General features: G+C 38.0%; 1 protein-coding gene across 2 annotated transcripts in view; it reads left to right on the top strand.

Annotated features, from left to right (window-relative positions):
• Positions 1–15,942, top strand: part of wnk1b (WNK lysine deficient protein kinase 1b) — a 153,593-nt gene that overhangs the window by 100,896 nt on the left and 36,755 nt on the right. For both annotated transcript variants that reach the window (XM_088922937.1, XM_088922938.1), the window contains 6 exons: positions 4,251–4,334; positions 6,268–6,354; positions 8,720–8,786; positions 9,154–9,230; positions 9,867–10,411; positions 11,460–11,662. In XM_088922937.1, the coding sequence (XP_088779063.1) occupies positions 4,251–4,334; positions 6,268–6,354; positions 8,720–8,786; positions 9,154–9,230; positions 9,867–10,411; positions 11,460–11,662 (1,063 nt within the window). The remainder of the gene's footprint in view (positions 1–4,250; positions 4,335–6,267; positions 6,355–8,719; positions 8,787–9,153; positions 9,231–9,866; positions 10,412–11,459; positions 11,663–15,942) is intronic.

Below are 15,942 nucleotides of genomic sequence, written 5' to 3'. Positions count from 1 at the left end.
CAACCCCCCTCTCCGCACGAGTGCTGGCTGTGACGAATTGAACCGGTTTCACGGGTATTTTCAAAGTAGGAGGCGAGATTTCCAGCGAAAGACACCTCCCCCCCCCTCAAAAACCCAGTAAGTACAGTACTTACTAGTTAAAGGCTAGGCTCCTCAATGAAATCGCTTTAACATGCTAATGCGTTGGTGTAACAGTCCGGGCGTGGCAAGCTTCTAATTTCAACCCGACTACGGCGAAAGGAACCCTTCTTTCATTAGAAGACAATGAACATATTTTAGCCCTGAATGAATTAATAGCAAACATGGTTTACATAAAAGACATTTTTCCAAGAAAGTTTAGCCTTTGTCACTAATGAAACCACTAAATAAAGACATAAATATAAAAATCTTAAGATTTTTAAAATACATGACTTTGCTAAAATTTATTTGAAAATAAAAACAATTACAACCGCCAGGGGAGGGAGAGAACAGGGGAGGGATGTTGGTTTTGCATAAGGGGCGGGGCTATGGAAATTAGGTCTGTTTGGGAAGGTGTAGTTACATGTTCTGGCTGTTTGTGAATTATCGTTGTTGAGTATGGAGTGTTGAGGTATTGATTTTGTGTAATGCTTTATGTTGAAAATTGAGGTGGATTTTGTTTATGATAAACAGGATAAACTGGGATGGGAGGAAGGTTTGGTTTTGCATAAGGGGCGGGATTATGATAATTGGAGGACTTTGCGAGAGTAAAATGGTTTGATATATTTGATTTTGTATTGTGGTTGTTATCTATGTTTTTGGTTGGTATTATGTTTATATGGTTGTTTTTGTTGGTTGGTTGTTATTATGGTTATTAATAATACGATCTATAGTTGAAATCTGAGCCTAAATAAAAAGAAAAAGCAAGTGATTAGGTTTATGAGCAATCTAATTACTTATTCGTTTAAAACGCTATATAAAATAAAGTTTATTATTAATTTGCTGGACAGAGCGGTGAACATTATTATGCATAAGACAAAGATAACGATCCTGATCAGTTTAGAAATCTGTGTACGCTGTAAGGTTTTTACTTCTTAAACTTTTAAAATACACGTTTTGAATAGAAAGAAATCCTCTTCCTGGTACAGTATGTATAGCAAACCAGCACGTCTTTTTTCTCCAATCAGAGGGGTGTCAGATGGTGTCAGCCAATCACCATTCTGAAGCCCTACCATAATCTCTGGTATGGGAAGACCCCAGAATTCTGTCCCATAGTTTAGACAGATGATAGATACTTTTATTGATCCCGTGAGGGAAATAAAGTAAATCATTTTCATTTTAGGAAATTATTAAACGCTCGGTTAAAAGCAAAGGAGATTGTCTGTTATAGTGGACATAAAAACAAGAGTTCGCTGGCATTATATCCTGGAAGACACAGACCGGTGCCAGACCGGTAAAATGCCTGATGAACTAGGGATTGGACAGTTTCCAAGTGCTTGTACAATCGATGGAAATGTTCAAATAAATGTGCAAAAGAAATAAACAAAATAATCATTTATTTCTTTATCATATTGGGTAGCTAATGTCCTCTCTTTGCTAGTTAGTGGCTGTGTTTCTGCATTGGGTAGCAACGGGTGACTGTTCTCAGGCGGAAGATGTAAACAGCTTAATGTTCGTGTTAAATAATTTTTTTAAATTAAAATTCATTCTATACAGCAATCGCATATTTGGGTACCGTTTCATAAAACTTTCATGCTTAAAATGTTTAGGGAGAAATGGAAGACTGGTGTGTATTTTTTCTTTAAACTACCAAGACCAGCCATACACAGTACAGTTTACATACATACAGTAATGTTTATGTTCCTAAATTAATATCGTTTATGACCTTCAGATGCGTTATGCTCCTCTTCTTTTTATGCTCAGCTACTAAAATTTCCCTTTAGTGGTAAAATCCATATAAATATTCAAAACTAAGCGGATTAAAATGTGCACAGTAAAGACATTAAATGATTAAATCTTTGCACTACCAACCAATGCACCACGAGTGCCCCTGTCGGTCATTTTGGCCAGCCAATCACTTACCGCGGTGCCCTGCGGTGGCTTGTGGGTAGGTTACTGTACCGTGGGTTTTTACCGCGCATTTTGAATGGCTGCATCTGTAGGTTTGTTTCTTCAGTTCTTATTTTATCCTAGTTAAAACCAAGAAAAGAAAAACTGTAATTTCTATGTGTGATGTCAATTTCCTGTTCTAACTCACCATTTGTTAACCCCTTTTGGCTGGTTTCAATGCCTGGTCTTTCAGTCTCTTAAGAAATTAATATGTGCTTAAGGAATGATTTTGTGTTGCATGCTAATGATTCTTCCTGGATTCTAAAATTCATTTTTTAAAAAGACAAGATGTACTTCTAACAAGGATGCTTCACATAATTTTGTTTTGACTAGTAGATATTTAGTAATAGCATAACCTCTACTATGTTAGAACAATAATTTGTTTCACAACATAAATTTAATACTCCTAAAGCTCCTATATTTTTCTTAACTACATCAGTTTTTGGCCAACTGCATAATATGGGAGACATTTACTGTGTATTACTCTGTCAATATACATAATATTTTTCTAAGGAAGGTTGTTAGGTTGTGTTAACAGATTATTCAAAGTCTAATACTTAATTGCAACGGTAATGCTCCCAATTTTATTACTGTACCTTCTCTAACACCAAGACAGATCTGTTTCAATGAATACATCAAACATTTTATTTCAATTAAAAGGTACACATTTCTTAATTTTTGTTCTCTGCTTTGAAACTAAAATATCCTCTAATTATTCAGTAATGTCTATTTGAGACCTTGAACCTGGCGCAGTTCACCTTGGCACTTCCATTCCGTTACAAAACTTGAAACCTTTCAGTAATTTCGTTTGAGCCTTAATTTGTTAACCCAGGTGCTGAAGATCATTTCAATAGTTAAGATTAGATCGAGCAAAAATGAAAGTGCCTAGATTGACTACTCGTGCCTTAAATTGAAATTGATGTTAATGTGCAGTGCTGTGAAAAAGTATTTTCCTCCTGCCTGTTTTTCTGCATGATTGCAGATTTTTCACAGTGAATCTTATCAGATTCCAACCAAAATCTAATATTAGATAAAAGGCACCCTGAGTGACATTGATGACAACCACCACCACCATCACTATGCTTGACCGCTGGTATGAAGTTCTTACTATGGAATGCAGTGTTTGGTTTTCACCAGACATAACAGGGCCATGTAGGCCATAAAGTTCCATTTTTGACTCATCAGACCGTAGAGCATTGTTCCAGAACCCTTGAAGATCATCGAGGTCCATTTTGTGTCATTCTGATGGTGGAGTCATGGGAAAAAACATGCCTTAGCCAACATAAGAGAGGCCTGCAGGTCCCTAGATGTTATTAGGATCTTTGTTACTTCCTGGCAGGTTTACACTTGCACTTGGACAGATTTTGGCAGGACGGCCACTCCTGGGAAGATTCAGTAATGTCCCAAACTATCTCCACTTGGACAAAATAGGTGTGTTTCAGTGGAGTCCCTAGAAATGGCTTTGTAACCCTTTCCAAGGTAGACAACTTTTGTTTCTGGAGGTTTTCAGGAATTTCTTTTAATGAGAGGTATGAATGTGCCTCTTCTGTTGACAACTTAACCAAATGTACTCAGATTTATATTGGGCAAGGCTGGCCTAAGTGAGGCCTGAATGTTAACCAAAGTATTCAAACAGCTGACCCTAATTATCCTTTTAATTGGATTACTTCACCAAGGGGGTAGGAACATTTTCACGGCTGAAAATTGCATATTTGATTACTTTGCACACCAGACAAATGAAAGAAACACCAAACTTTAGTGTAATGTTTTCTCAAACTCTGCTTATATAATACTACAACCCATGAAAAGATCTGATGAAAAAAATTGGCAAATATGCAGAAAATCAGACAGGGGGCAAATACTTTTTCAATGCAGTGCATGTTTAGTGACTTGAGCTTTATATAATTTTATCAGCAACAGTTATTGCTGTTCGTAAATTAATAAATTCATTTCATAAATTTCATAAAAATAAGTTCATAAATTGTCTGGCAAGCAAATCAGCAGGGATTTATTTAATTATTCAAATTATTTAAGCACAAATCCTAAATCTTAAGACTAAATCTTGCTGATGCAGTTTAGAAAATTGTTTTTACATCATTGGCAATGCTTTAAAATGAAGGGAATTTTATTCATTGTCTTTTCTGTGATTAAGTGCCCTTGTTTCATTTCCTCTTCATTGTCAGGTGTTACCTGTAGGCACAGAATTGCAGGCTGGCACTCCACCCACTGAACATCTGCCACCTTTTCCAGGACCTTCTTTAACCCAGGTGCTTCTCCATTGCCCTGAGACCTGTTCTCACCTTTTTCTCCTTCTCTTGGTTTCCTCTCCTTCCTTGGTTATATCCTCTGTATAAGCATGTCCAAAATAATAAAAATACAATCTGCATGAAGGAGTTTTTTTTTCTGTCAAGCATGATCCGAGTCCCAATACTTTCTCGATTAACACTCTTATTGAAACCATAAATATCAGTGAGTAATTATTCTGTCCCTAAGGCAAAGTTCTATAACAGTTCTCATTTTCAGTTCTGCCTGGAATGTTGTCATTTGTCAGTAAATATCTGTTTTTAGAGCTGAAAGAAGGTAACACCATTTTTGTATTTTGTATATAACAGACATTTTCTTCTTTAAAAAAGACACTCAACAGTCCAAACATCACTAGTTAAAATGCTTAGTCTGCTTTGATCTGGATACCCAGATATCAGCACAAAAATGCCAAAAGAGGTGGAAGGAGTTGAACCATCCATACTGTCCCAGGTTTAGCCAGGCATCAGTGACTCCTAAGTGTCTGAAAACTTGTCATGTATCTGTCCATGACCCTTTGGTGCCATCTCTGTGGTGGGCATTGTAGGGCTAATAGAGTGGGGAAAAAGAAAGATGGTTTTAATAGTGCTTGTTTCGGAGAAGGCATGCATTTTGCCTTTATCCCTCAAGTGCTGAAAAGATCATAATGGCAAACTAATCACAATTGACAATTCCAAATTGCAGCTCACATTTTGTAATGAAAGAAATCAAGAACAGACAACCATTTGACTTGCTTCTAATAATATTATTGAGAAGAGCAAAGATTGTTAAACTGAAGTTTTTCATGTGCTCTAGTATTATATCTGAAGTAGTTTGTCTTAATTTGTAAGTTTGAATGAATTCAGCACCCCTCCTCAGAGTAAGTGAAATGTATGTGCTGCCTCCAAGATTGAACTGAAAAATCTAAATAACCTAGAGTTTCTGGTTAAGACTTTTTAACTCTTCTATCATACTTTAAAAAATTAAACTCCCTTTAATGTTTAAGGCATATTTAATGTGTATAGCTTTTTTTTATAACATTACAAAATCCTTCATAAGGGAATTTAAATGCAGTGTTTTTTGGAGGGACAATTTTTTTTTTCAGTTAAAAATTATTGTTTCTTTGTGCACATAATATGACCTTAAAAAATAATACTCTACCAAATATAAGGTTTTTCAGACTACAAAATTGGTTTTGAATGACTTCTTTAATGCTTTTTTAAAATTTGTTAATGCTTTTTCACTGATACAGAAGCCTCTGCTATTCATGACTTTCTAGAACTAAACACCAGTTTTTGTTATGGTGTTGGTTGTAAAGATCATTTTGTAGATAAACTGCAATAATATTATTCAGATAATGTTTATAAATATGAACATTTTTTCATCCAGATGTAATATTTCCCTCTTAGCAGCAACACAGATTTAACTTGATTTCGAAAGCATCAAAGTCAGAAAAAGTAAATGATTTCCCCTAAAACTTGTCAAATACATTTAATGTAGAAATGAATTGTTAGCAGATTGTGAATATGAAAAAAAAACTAAACTGAAGGAGCTCTGGAGCTCTGTATCTGTACAACATAAAGTAGATTTCAGAAAGATCTTTACAATGCAGGCATCTCCTAAATTTAATATGCTGTTTTTATTCACAAGATTCAACATACCCCAAGTTTTCGCCTGTATCGAATTAAAACTGTCTGTGACCAGATCTGCTTAGCATTCATTTCTACCATTGATATCCATAAAAATAGGTCTAAAAATGCTCCAGTTGAATGTTGGTCTCTAGTAGCATGGACATTATCCCTGAGTGTGTCTTTAGCAACATTCAGTGGATGTTTTCAGTGGTTGAAAGAAATGGAAGAAAAAAGTTTTTATTTTAACCTGGTTGTTTTTACCTTTTCCATTTATATTGTTGTATATTAGTCTCAGCAGCCTCTAGAAGACCTAGATGCCCAGTTGAGGCGGGCCCTCAGTCCGGAGACAGTTGCCATTAACAGTGTCACTGCACAGGTGAGAGACAGTTGTTACACTGAAAAGGTTCAGAATTGCAGTCATCCCTCGCTTTTTGCGGGGGATAGGTTCCAAGACCTTTCGCGAACAGCAAAAAACAGCGAATAATTGACTGCCCTCTCCAAAACAACCCAGATCCCCCCACTCCAAACATTTTAGTATTCTTTTTCTAATCGAGGGCAATTAAGTGAACATTCGAGAGCATATTGCTGGATTTTGGCATTTTTTGACACATGGAAAGGGAGGGGGGAGATGAAGGAAAGGCATACAAGTCTTGCTTACAAATGAATAATTGTTCTGACCAATAAATGACTATGTGTATTTCTAAGGATTTTTATACAATTTTAATGTTTCTTTGTTACTAAATCCCTTTTAGTTATTTAACAAAATAATAAAAATGAAAAGCATTTTATTTTTATTCACTTTTAATGTCATTTTGCGACTGGTTCACTTTTGCTGGTTGGAGTTTCTTTTCTTTGTAGGAACATTGTGATGGGGAGCTGCTTCTTTTTCTCCTTCAGCTCCTTGAACAGATTTTCTTTCTTTGAACGTGTCTAAAAGTGCAACCTTCTCTGCCAAAGTCATCACTTTCTTGTGTCTTTTAGGTCCAGGATTACTAGCACGAACACAGAAGCACGTTTAGGTTCCATATTTAATAAAAATAACAGATATGTGGCACAAAAAACTTCACTTGAACAATGAAACGTAGAGAGATAACGAACGTGAAAAGGCACAAAGGAGGACAGATACGTACGAAGTACAGGGAGTTTTTTTGGGGGGTAGGGGCCACCCGCGAATAAACTAAACCAAGAAATATGAACCTCGCGAAAAGCGAGGGATGATTGTATTTAAAATCACAGTATGTTGATTACTGATAAACTGTAATCAAGAATCAACCTATTTCAAATGTTAATAGAAAAATGTTTTAGAAAATAAATTAGCTGAATCATGTTTAACTGTATCTGAATTAGCCCATTACATTTGTCTATCTGGGGTTATAAAATTCAAAATCAATTCCCTTCCAAAAATTCCCTTGTGCATTATAGATAATCCATGAAACATGTTTTGCAGTAAAGCTGAAATTTGTTGGGTTTTATGCATACTCATTTTTTTCGTCTTGGGTTGTTGTTTTTGCATCCATGTCTACTGCTTTAAGTTTCTTTACCTTCTTCAAAAACCTATTTCCTGATGATGAGGAAGGGTATACATGCAGTGCAAACCTGAAGAAGTAAAACTTAATTTAGTAATCATTCTGACCTGATATTTATCTTTCCATCATTTCAAGAAATATTTTTATATCCAAATTTATAATTGCCATTTATATGCAAAAATAATAGATCTATAGGCATCCAATTTATAATATCCAGTTGTATACTTTTTAAATTTTGGCTACAGTTACTATAACCGAACACAGGGCAGAATGAGGAAGTGAAAGCACAATCCTCCAACATGACCATTTTTGTGCCATTAGCCTTTTAAGATAAGATCACTTTATTGGCCATATACAATTTCTTGTGTTAGGAATTTGTATTTTCGCATACCCCAACTTGCTCTCCATGAGACACACAGACAGGGAGAGAGAAGCTTGGGGTCAGAGCACAGGGTCATCCATTTATACGGTGCCCCTGGAGCAGCTGGGGTTAAAGGCCTTGCTCAGGGGCTCTGCCGGCTGCAGGATACCAACCGGCAAGGCGCAGATCCTTAGCCACAGAGCCACTGCACTGCCCAATATGACACAAGTACCACAGCCCTGTACCAGAGGTTCAGCCTAATTAGAGAGATACTTTCTCCTCATGCTTCCAAGCTCCTGGGAGACTTCAAGGATTGCTATATCACTCAGTCTCAAGAGCTCTGGTTAATTAATCACACTATAACTTCGGTGGTGCTCAGCCAGTTGTCTTGGTGTGTCAGTACAGTTTACTAGTAATATGAGCCAGGCTTGAAGTTGTGGTCATAAAATTCAACCTGCACTCAGGTGATGGAGCCACTCAGGAAGTCTCATATGAAATCTTATTACTAGCAACAGCCCATGCATTAAGTAGGGATAAATGTATACATTTTCTTCTCTTTCTTTGAAATATCATTTCTGAGCAATGAGAGTGGTGAGCAGTAAGCAACTGTGAAAGTTTTGCTTCAAAAAATACTTGGAATAGTTTAGAAACATACAATATTTTAATTAATTGTATTATTCCATCTGATCAGATAATTTGATATTTTTAGAAGTTGATAAAAATTTGAGAACTGTCATTGTTTTAGGTTTTGAATGTTTAATATTTAAGTATTCTTAAAACTAAAAAAATAAATATATTAAATAAAAAAATATAAAAAATGTGAAATTAAGAATCATTTTTTTTTTCCTTTTAAGCCTTCGGTGACTGTACCTTCTTCCGGTTTTTCTGATCAGAGTTCATCTGGGCTGTCTCCGACTACAGGTGCGTGAGATGTGGCAGTTTTGGTATTAAAGGGCTTCCTGGCTTTCCTTTGTATACATGTTACACAATAATCCATACCTTTTCCATATAATTACATACAAATTAAAAAAATAAACTGCTAGTTACTGTTTTCACTGTCAGAGGAATTTCATTAGTTAAATCTGATCATAGAATATATGTTTAGACCTAATCCTATAGCAGCTGCATTAGGTGTGTGTACATGTCTACTCTGAGCAAATACATTGTCAATATCATGAAACTAACACTAATGGAATTGGAGAAACTAAATGCTGATAGTCCTGGGGATCAAGGCATAGGTACTGTGTATGGGGTTCTTGGTTTTTACAGTGGTGTATTAATGTTTCAGCACCAGTTGTGCCAGCTGCAGATTCTGAAACAGGAGCTGCATCTTCAGCGGGAGTTGTGAAGCTGGGTCGATTCCAGGTTATTTTTTGCCGACATCCACATCCACATCTACTTCCGTATTTCAACATTTTGTAAAGGTTTTTTGTACATGAAACTGGTAACTTATTCTATATGAATAGTGAGGTTTCATGGTTATTAAAATGGTGCTTTTCATTTGTCAGTGCAGAATAAAACTGCCAATATTGGGTGTGCTATATATCAGCAATGGTTTTGTCTTTAAAAGAGCCAGTAAAATTTTTCCAGTCTTTGAGCAAACTAAAATCAACAGATTTTAGTTTGTCCAGATCCTTGTCATTCTTGTCAGATCTTTAGCCCAGTACAAAGATGATGCTTTCCTGAAACTTACTATTCTTCCTGCACTTAAACCTCTTCTGTTCAAGGATCTTTTGTTGAAGTGCTGCACGTAATGTATACCTCACTTCTAGATTAATTATATATTTGGCCATTTTGTGAAGAAAGCCAAGCAGACTAATCTCATCTAAAAACCGTCAAGCTACATTCTGGCTGCCTTATTAGGGAATATGCAGTGCTGTGGTTCATGATGTGCAGTAATTGGCAAAACATGCGGTTGTTCCAAAAACAGAAAGAACAAATTATTTGCTGCTTTTGCTTGTGCTCCACTGAATGCCTGTTGTTGTGTTCTACCCTCTCCAGGTTTCTGTTACTGCTAATGAACATGTGTCTGGGATAGAAAGTGAAGTCCATTCAAACTCCAAGGATCCCACTTCATCTTCCACGTCCTCTTCCTCCACCCTGTCCAGCCCTGAACACACGCTGCATGTACCTGTTACACAGTGCCACACACTCGTACAAGATGTAGTGGATGGCTTGCCTCCTCCACCTAACCGGACTGAACATGGATCTGGAGTAGAAATGGCACAGCCTAGCACCATTGGGAGATTCCAAGTGACCACCTCTACTGACACCAGGGTGGGCCGTTTCTCTGTAAGCCGGGCCCAGGAGGATATGCCAGGCCCAACAGAGGAACTGGAGGCTGCGAGTGGGGAGAGTCCATCTGAGTACCATAGTCAGGAGAATGGACCTTTGCAGAGCACAGATGGAGATGTTAGCCCTACGTCCAAGAGCTCCCTGCCTATGCCCAACCTGAACAATTCCTTTACCTCCTATGTCAGCAGTGACAACGACTCTGAGTTTGAGGATGAAGATTTTAAAAAGGAGCTACGCCGGTTGCAGGAGAAGTAGGTTTTGCTGTCAGTTCAGTAAGCAGCCAATACCGTTTTTAGTCACTATTTTTAGAAAATCTGCAAAATAAAAATAAACATTTGCAAAGTAATATCTACAAAGTTAATTCTTTAAATCCAAATTGTCCAGTCTTGGTTCTGGAGACTAGTGTATGTATAGGTTTTCATTTCAACTCGGTGATAGACTAATTACTAGCAGCTAGTTACTGGCATTATTGAATAATTTAACAGCTTCTCCCAGCTCTTCTGGTACATAGACCTTGAAAACTTGCAAGCTCCAGCACCAGGAATGGAGAGCACTACTTAAAATGCTACCCACACAACTCCTTTTTCAACAAATTCCAAACATTCCTGGTTACAATATTGTTTTGTAACTGCAGCACTGACGTTTACAGTAGCTGAATAAATTGAAGTACTTAAAGAGACAATGACCACTAAACAGCATCTCCCTCATGTGGACAAGGAAGTTTCTTTAACAAAAAAGGTACAGCTAAAATGAGGTGATTAGGATTATGTAGATCACTAGTGCTTTGCCAATAACTCTGCTGCATTTTCTCTAGCAAAGCTGATGAAAGATTAATCCATCCTGGGAAATGGTAAAATACCAAAGTTGCAGATGGGTAGACTATCTGGCAATTTACCTCCAGCCCCACATTTCAAAAAAGACAGAAAGCTTTTGAAAGTCTTTTGTCATACCTCAGAGACTTTTTGTTTCTTAAAAGCCTTTATTTCCTAGTTCATAACAGAGATCTTGTGCTTTTCAGTTTTCTAACACAAGTTTGATCCATTCTCTATAGAATATTGCTTTTGCATTGTAGGGATTAAATAAAAAATATACTTAAAATCCTCCATAAGGCTTTTGTTGTAATGTATCACTAAACAAAAGTATAAGCCTTGGCATATGTGACTGTTTTGCCTGCAGTATTCTTAACATTGTAAGACTGAAAGAAGTATCAGGGTATTCAGTATTTTTAAGACTTTGAAAGTAAAGCAAATTCGTAATTTACTTGTCTACAGAGGCTGTATATTTCTCTTTGTCTCTTAGACATATGAAAGAGATCCAGTCTTTGCAGATGCGACAGAAGCAGGAAATTGAGAGTCTTTATATGAAGTTGGGAAAACAGCTTCCTGCTGTTATTGTACCCCCGGCGGCACCCTTGTCAGGCAGGCGGAGGAGACCCACCAAGGGAAAGGGCAGCAAGTCCAGTCGAAACAGTTCCCAGGGGAGCAAGAGCCCATTGGAGCCAGGTATTGTGCAGAGTGTCAGGACAGAGGGGATTCTGATACTGACTTATATACAGGACCAAGTATTAGATTTATTCAATGCTGAAAAAAGAAGAAAGAAAACGTGACACCTTCTTCAGGTGTCATGGCCAAAACGTGTTTTCTTCTTTTTTCAGCATGGAATAAACCTATTACTTGCTCCTTTGCAGCCTACGCATGCAGACGCAGCTACCCACCTGAACTACTACAGCCTTATATGCAGGACTACCCTTTGGTACATGACTACCCTTTGGTACATATACATCAGTGTTAAGCATAAACTGAAGATAAGATGTAATCAATCAATCAACGTTTATTTATCAAATGCACAACAATACGGCATGCAGCAGTAGTTGCTGGCAATGAAATGTCTTTTCTACGAGCTCACCGGGGAAGAGGGGGGGTAAAAATCACAAAATTAAGGTTACATAATAAGGTTACATGATAACAGATAATAATGTAATAGAAATTGAATAAAATAAACTCAGACAAAACTCAATATAAATAGAGCTGCTATGTGTCCATGGTGTATGTAATATATTATGTCCAAGTAGTGCCGTATGCACAATACAGTGAAAACAGTATGTCCATGTAGCCATTATGGGTGATTTGCTAAAGAAGCTGCAGGTTGGCTATCTAGCAGTCTTATTGCCTGGAGGTAGAAGCTGTTCCGTAATCTGTTGGACTTTGACCGAATGCTTCGGTACCATTTACAGTTTGTGACTGGGATAACTGGAGTCCTTGAGAATGCACCTGGACTTCTTAAGACATCTAGCTGAGTAGATATCCTGAATGTTTGGTAGCTCACAGCCGGTAATGAGCTGCGCTGACTTCACCACCCTCTGCAGTACTCTGCAATCCTAGGTGGAGCAGTTCCCATGCCAGGCAGTGATGAAACCAGTCAGGATACTCTCAATAGTGCACCTGTAGAAGATGGCCTGGATATGTGATGGCATGCCAAACATCTTTAGCCTGCAGAGAAAGAATAGGCGCTGCTGTGCTGTTTTGACCACGATGTTGGTGTGGTGGGTCCAGGTTAAGTCCTCTGTGATGTTAACCCCCAGGAACTTAAAACTGCTGACTCTCTCCACTGCAGTCCCATTGATAGGTGTGTGATCTCCTCCCTGGTATTTCCTATAATCCACAATCATCTCCTTAGTCTTACTGGTGTTCAGAGAGAAGTTGTTCTCCTGACACCATGCCGCCAGGGTTTCAACCTCCTCCCTGTACGTAGACTCTTCACCATCTGTGATCTGGATGACGACTTGTATCGTCCGCAAACTCAATGATGGAGTTTGAGTTATGCGTGGCGACACAATCATGGGTAAATAAGTAGTAGAGGACAGGACTAAGCACACAGCCTTGGGGGGCTCCAGTGTTTAGAGTCAGGGTAGAGGATATGTTGGTGCCCACCCTCACCACCTGCGGACGTTCCGTCAAGAAGTGCAGGATCCAATTACAGAGGGAGGTGTTCAGTCCCAGGTCCTGGAGCTTGATGACAAGCTTTGAGGTCACTATGGTATTGAATGCTGAACTGTAATCAACAAACAGCATTCTCACATATGTTCCTTTCTTATCCAGGTGTGAGAAGGCAGTATGGAGGGCAGTGGCAATAGCATCATTTGTTGACCTGTTCTGGCGATACGCAGATTGCAGTGGGTCTAGGATGTCAGGCAGTGAAGAGGTGATGTATGCTTTGACCAACTGCTCGAAGCACTTCATGATAACTGATAACTGATGGCGGTAGTCATTCAGGCATCAGATTCTGGGTTTCTTAGGAACAGGGACAATGGTGGTTTTCTTAAAGCAGGAATGAACTATAGACTGAGCTAGAAAAAGATTGAATATGTCCGAGAAGACATCTGCCAGCTGGCCTGCACATGCCTTCAGAACACTGCCAGGGATAGCATCAGGGCCAGGAGCCTTGCGTGGATTGGTCTTTTTAAAAACTTTACATACATCCACTCTGGATATGATCAGTGGGTTTCTGTCTTGGATTTCTAGAATCTTCCTGACTGGATCTGTGTAACTGACCTCAAACCGAGCATAGAATGAATTTAGCTCATCAGGAAGAGAGGCAGACTGTTGTACGATATAGCTGGGTTGCATTTTGTAGTCTGTAATGGTGCGTATACCACTCCACGTGTTCTGTGTGTTGCAGCCGTGATAATATGACTCTAATTTTACTCTGTAGTTGTATTTAGCTATTTTGATAGCTTTCCTGAGGATGGTGGCATGGTTACCATTGCTTCTTCGCAGTACTGTAGCCCTGAGTTTGGTGATGCAGTTAGAAAATAGTTGGCTGGATGTAATCTCAGGGAACAAGAGACTTCACATCTACCAAGTTAGCAATAAAACAGGAAAATGCAATTCATATAATATTTCAGGTGGGTAGCTGCGTCAGCTGCAAAGGAACTTTGGGTGTGAGTTCAAAACTGAAGAAGGCTCCACAGCCGAAGCGTTGTGTTTTCTTTCGTCTCTTTTCAGCATGGGATAAACCTGTTACTTGTTCATATTATATTATTAATGCTGTTGAAGTGTCATAAGTCAACCTTATGACAGAGCTTCAAAGCAATGAGATGGAGTTGAGGTGTTTACTGAGCTGTAGGTAATCTGAAATAATAATCCTTTCTGGTTTACCCTAGGTAATTAACTCCTTGTTAAATCATTAAGCATCATCATCAGTTTAGAAAAACAAAATAAGTACGTACTCATAGAATTGGCAGTCCCATGGGAGAAGGGCATAAAAGCTGCATACAGATGTAGTCATTCAGAATGCGCATTAAAACCCTGTAAGGCGCTACAGGGGCTGTGCTTTACCACGGCATGTGATTCACTGACCAAAGATCATCAATAAGTGGCACTTGAAGAATTGCATAACTAAAGAAATTAATAACTATATTTATTTCAGAATTTAAATATTACATATTTATATAGCTAGTAGTATTACCATACTCCACTTTCTTTGTAAACATCTGCATCAGTTTCATTGACTTAATTCTTGTGATTACTTTGGAAACATTTTAACCTGTCCATTTCAGCTTTGTTTCAGAGTGGCGTGTTGGTACAGCGAGTCTGGTGGAAGGTTCTCCCCCACCCCCCCCGAGGTCCGGGTCCGATTCCCGCTTAGGCCACACATTTTTCTTCTAACACTCTTTTTTTTAAATAGTAAATATTATGTACACTATATATATCCACTTTGAATACAGTGGATCCCGTGGGGGGTAAAGGAGTTCATAACGAGAATCACTATTCAAAAGCTTATCTGTGTGAAACACCTGACCATATAAAGCAGAATAACAAACTTGTTGGGTTCAACCTCTCTTTAAGTTGGGAAGCTTTGTGTATTTTCTGTTTTTACTCAGATAATAAACTACATATGTAATTTTTTTTGACAGGAGGAAAGATGTTCTGTGCTCAATCGCTTTTTTACCACAGCACACATTATGCTACATTTTTTTATGCATCAGAATTACAGAGTATCTCTTGTGTCCACTGAAGTATTAGCACGCAATGTATTGTAGTACATAGGCTGCGTATTCGACACGTATTAAAATACAAAATATGAAAACCCGTCCCGATTTTTCAGCGCACACAACACAGTTCCAGGGTCATTTGGCGTACCACCGGGCGGCACGCCACGTACCACTGCCGGTACGCGTACCACAGTTTGAGAACCACTGCATTAGATAACAGAACTACACTTATCTTGTATATTTAGTCTTGCATAGGTATTCAGATCCGTGCACAGTTTTTACATTTTGTTGCTTTAAAGCTTGCAGTCATGACACTTTGAAGGAGCAATTAATTTGTTATACACACAAACCTATTCCACATATAATGAATATAAAAGAAAAATCAAAAAGTAATTTGAATGATTGAATACAGTACCTTCAGAAAGTCTATAACCCCTTGACGTTATTCACATTTTGTTCTGCAAGTGCCTCAGAGTTTCATGTATTTAAATAGGGATTTACATTTAATGTATTTAACTGAGGATTACAACTGTGAGTCTTGCAGAGGGCAGCATGTTTTCCCCATGGACTTTTTTGACTTTTTGCTACTCATTTCTGAAGTCTCTCGAAAATGTAAGAAATGTATCATAATACTGTATAGCACGATGGGCAATGGAGTATTTTTTTTAAAAGAAAATCAAAAATAAGAAACAATGACATGTCCCTGCCTAACCTAGACATTGGAAGACTTTAAGAGCTATAAAAAATGGATTAAGATAGTTAAAAACCACTTTTTATGCGTGACAAATT

The sequence above is a fragment of the Atractosteus spatula genome, chromosome 8 (genome assembly GCF_055471065.1).
Source record: "Atractosteus spatula isolate fAtrSpa1 chromosome 8, fAtrSpa1.hap1, whole genome shotgun sequence".
NCBI lineage: Eukaryota > Metazoa > Chordata > Actinopteri > Semionotiformes > Lepisosteidae > Atractosteus > Atractosteus spatula.
The sequence above is the reverse complement of the archived record's forward strand: the minus strand, read 5'-3'. Positions and strand labels throughout refer to the sequence as shown.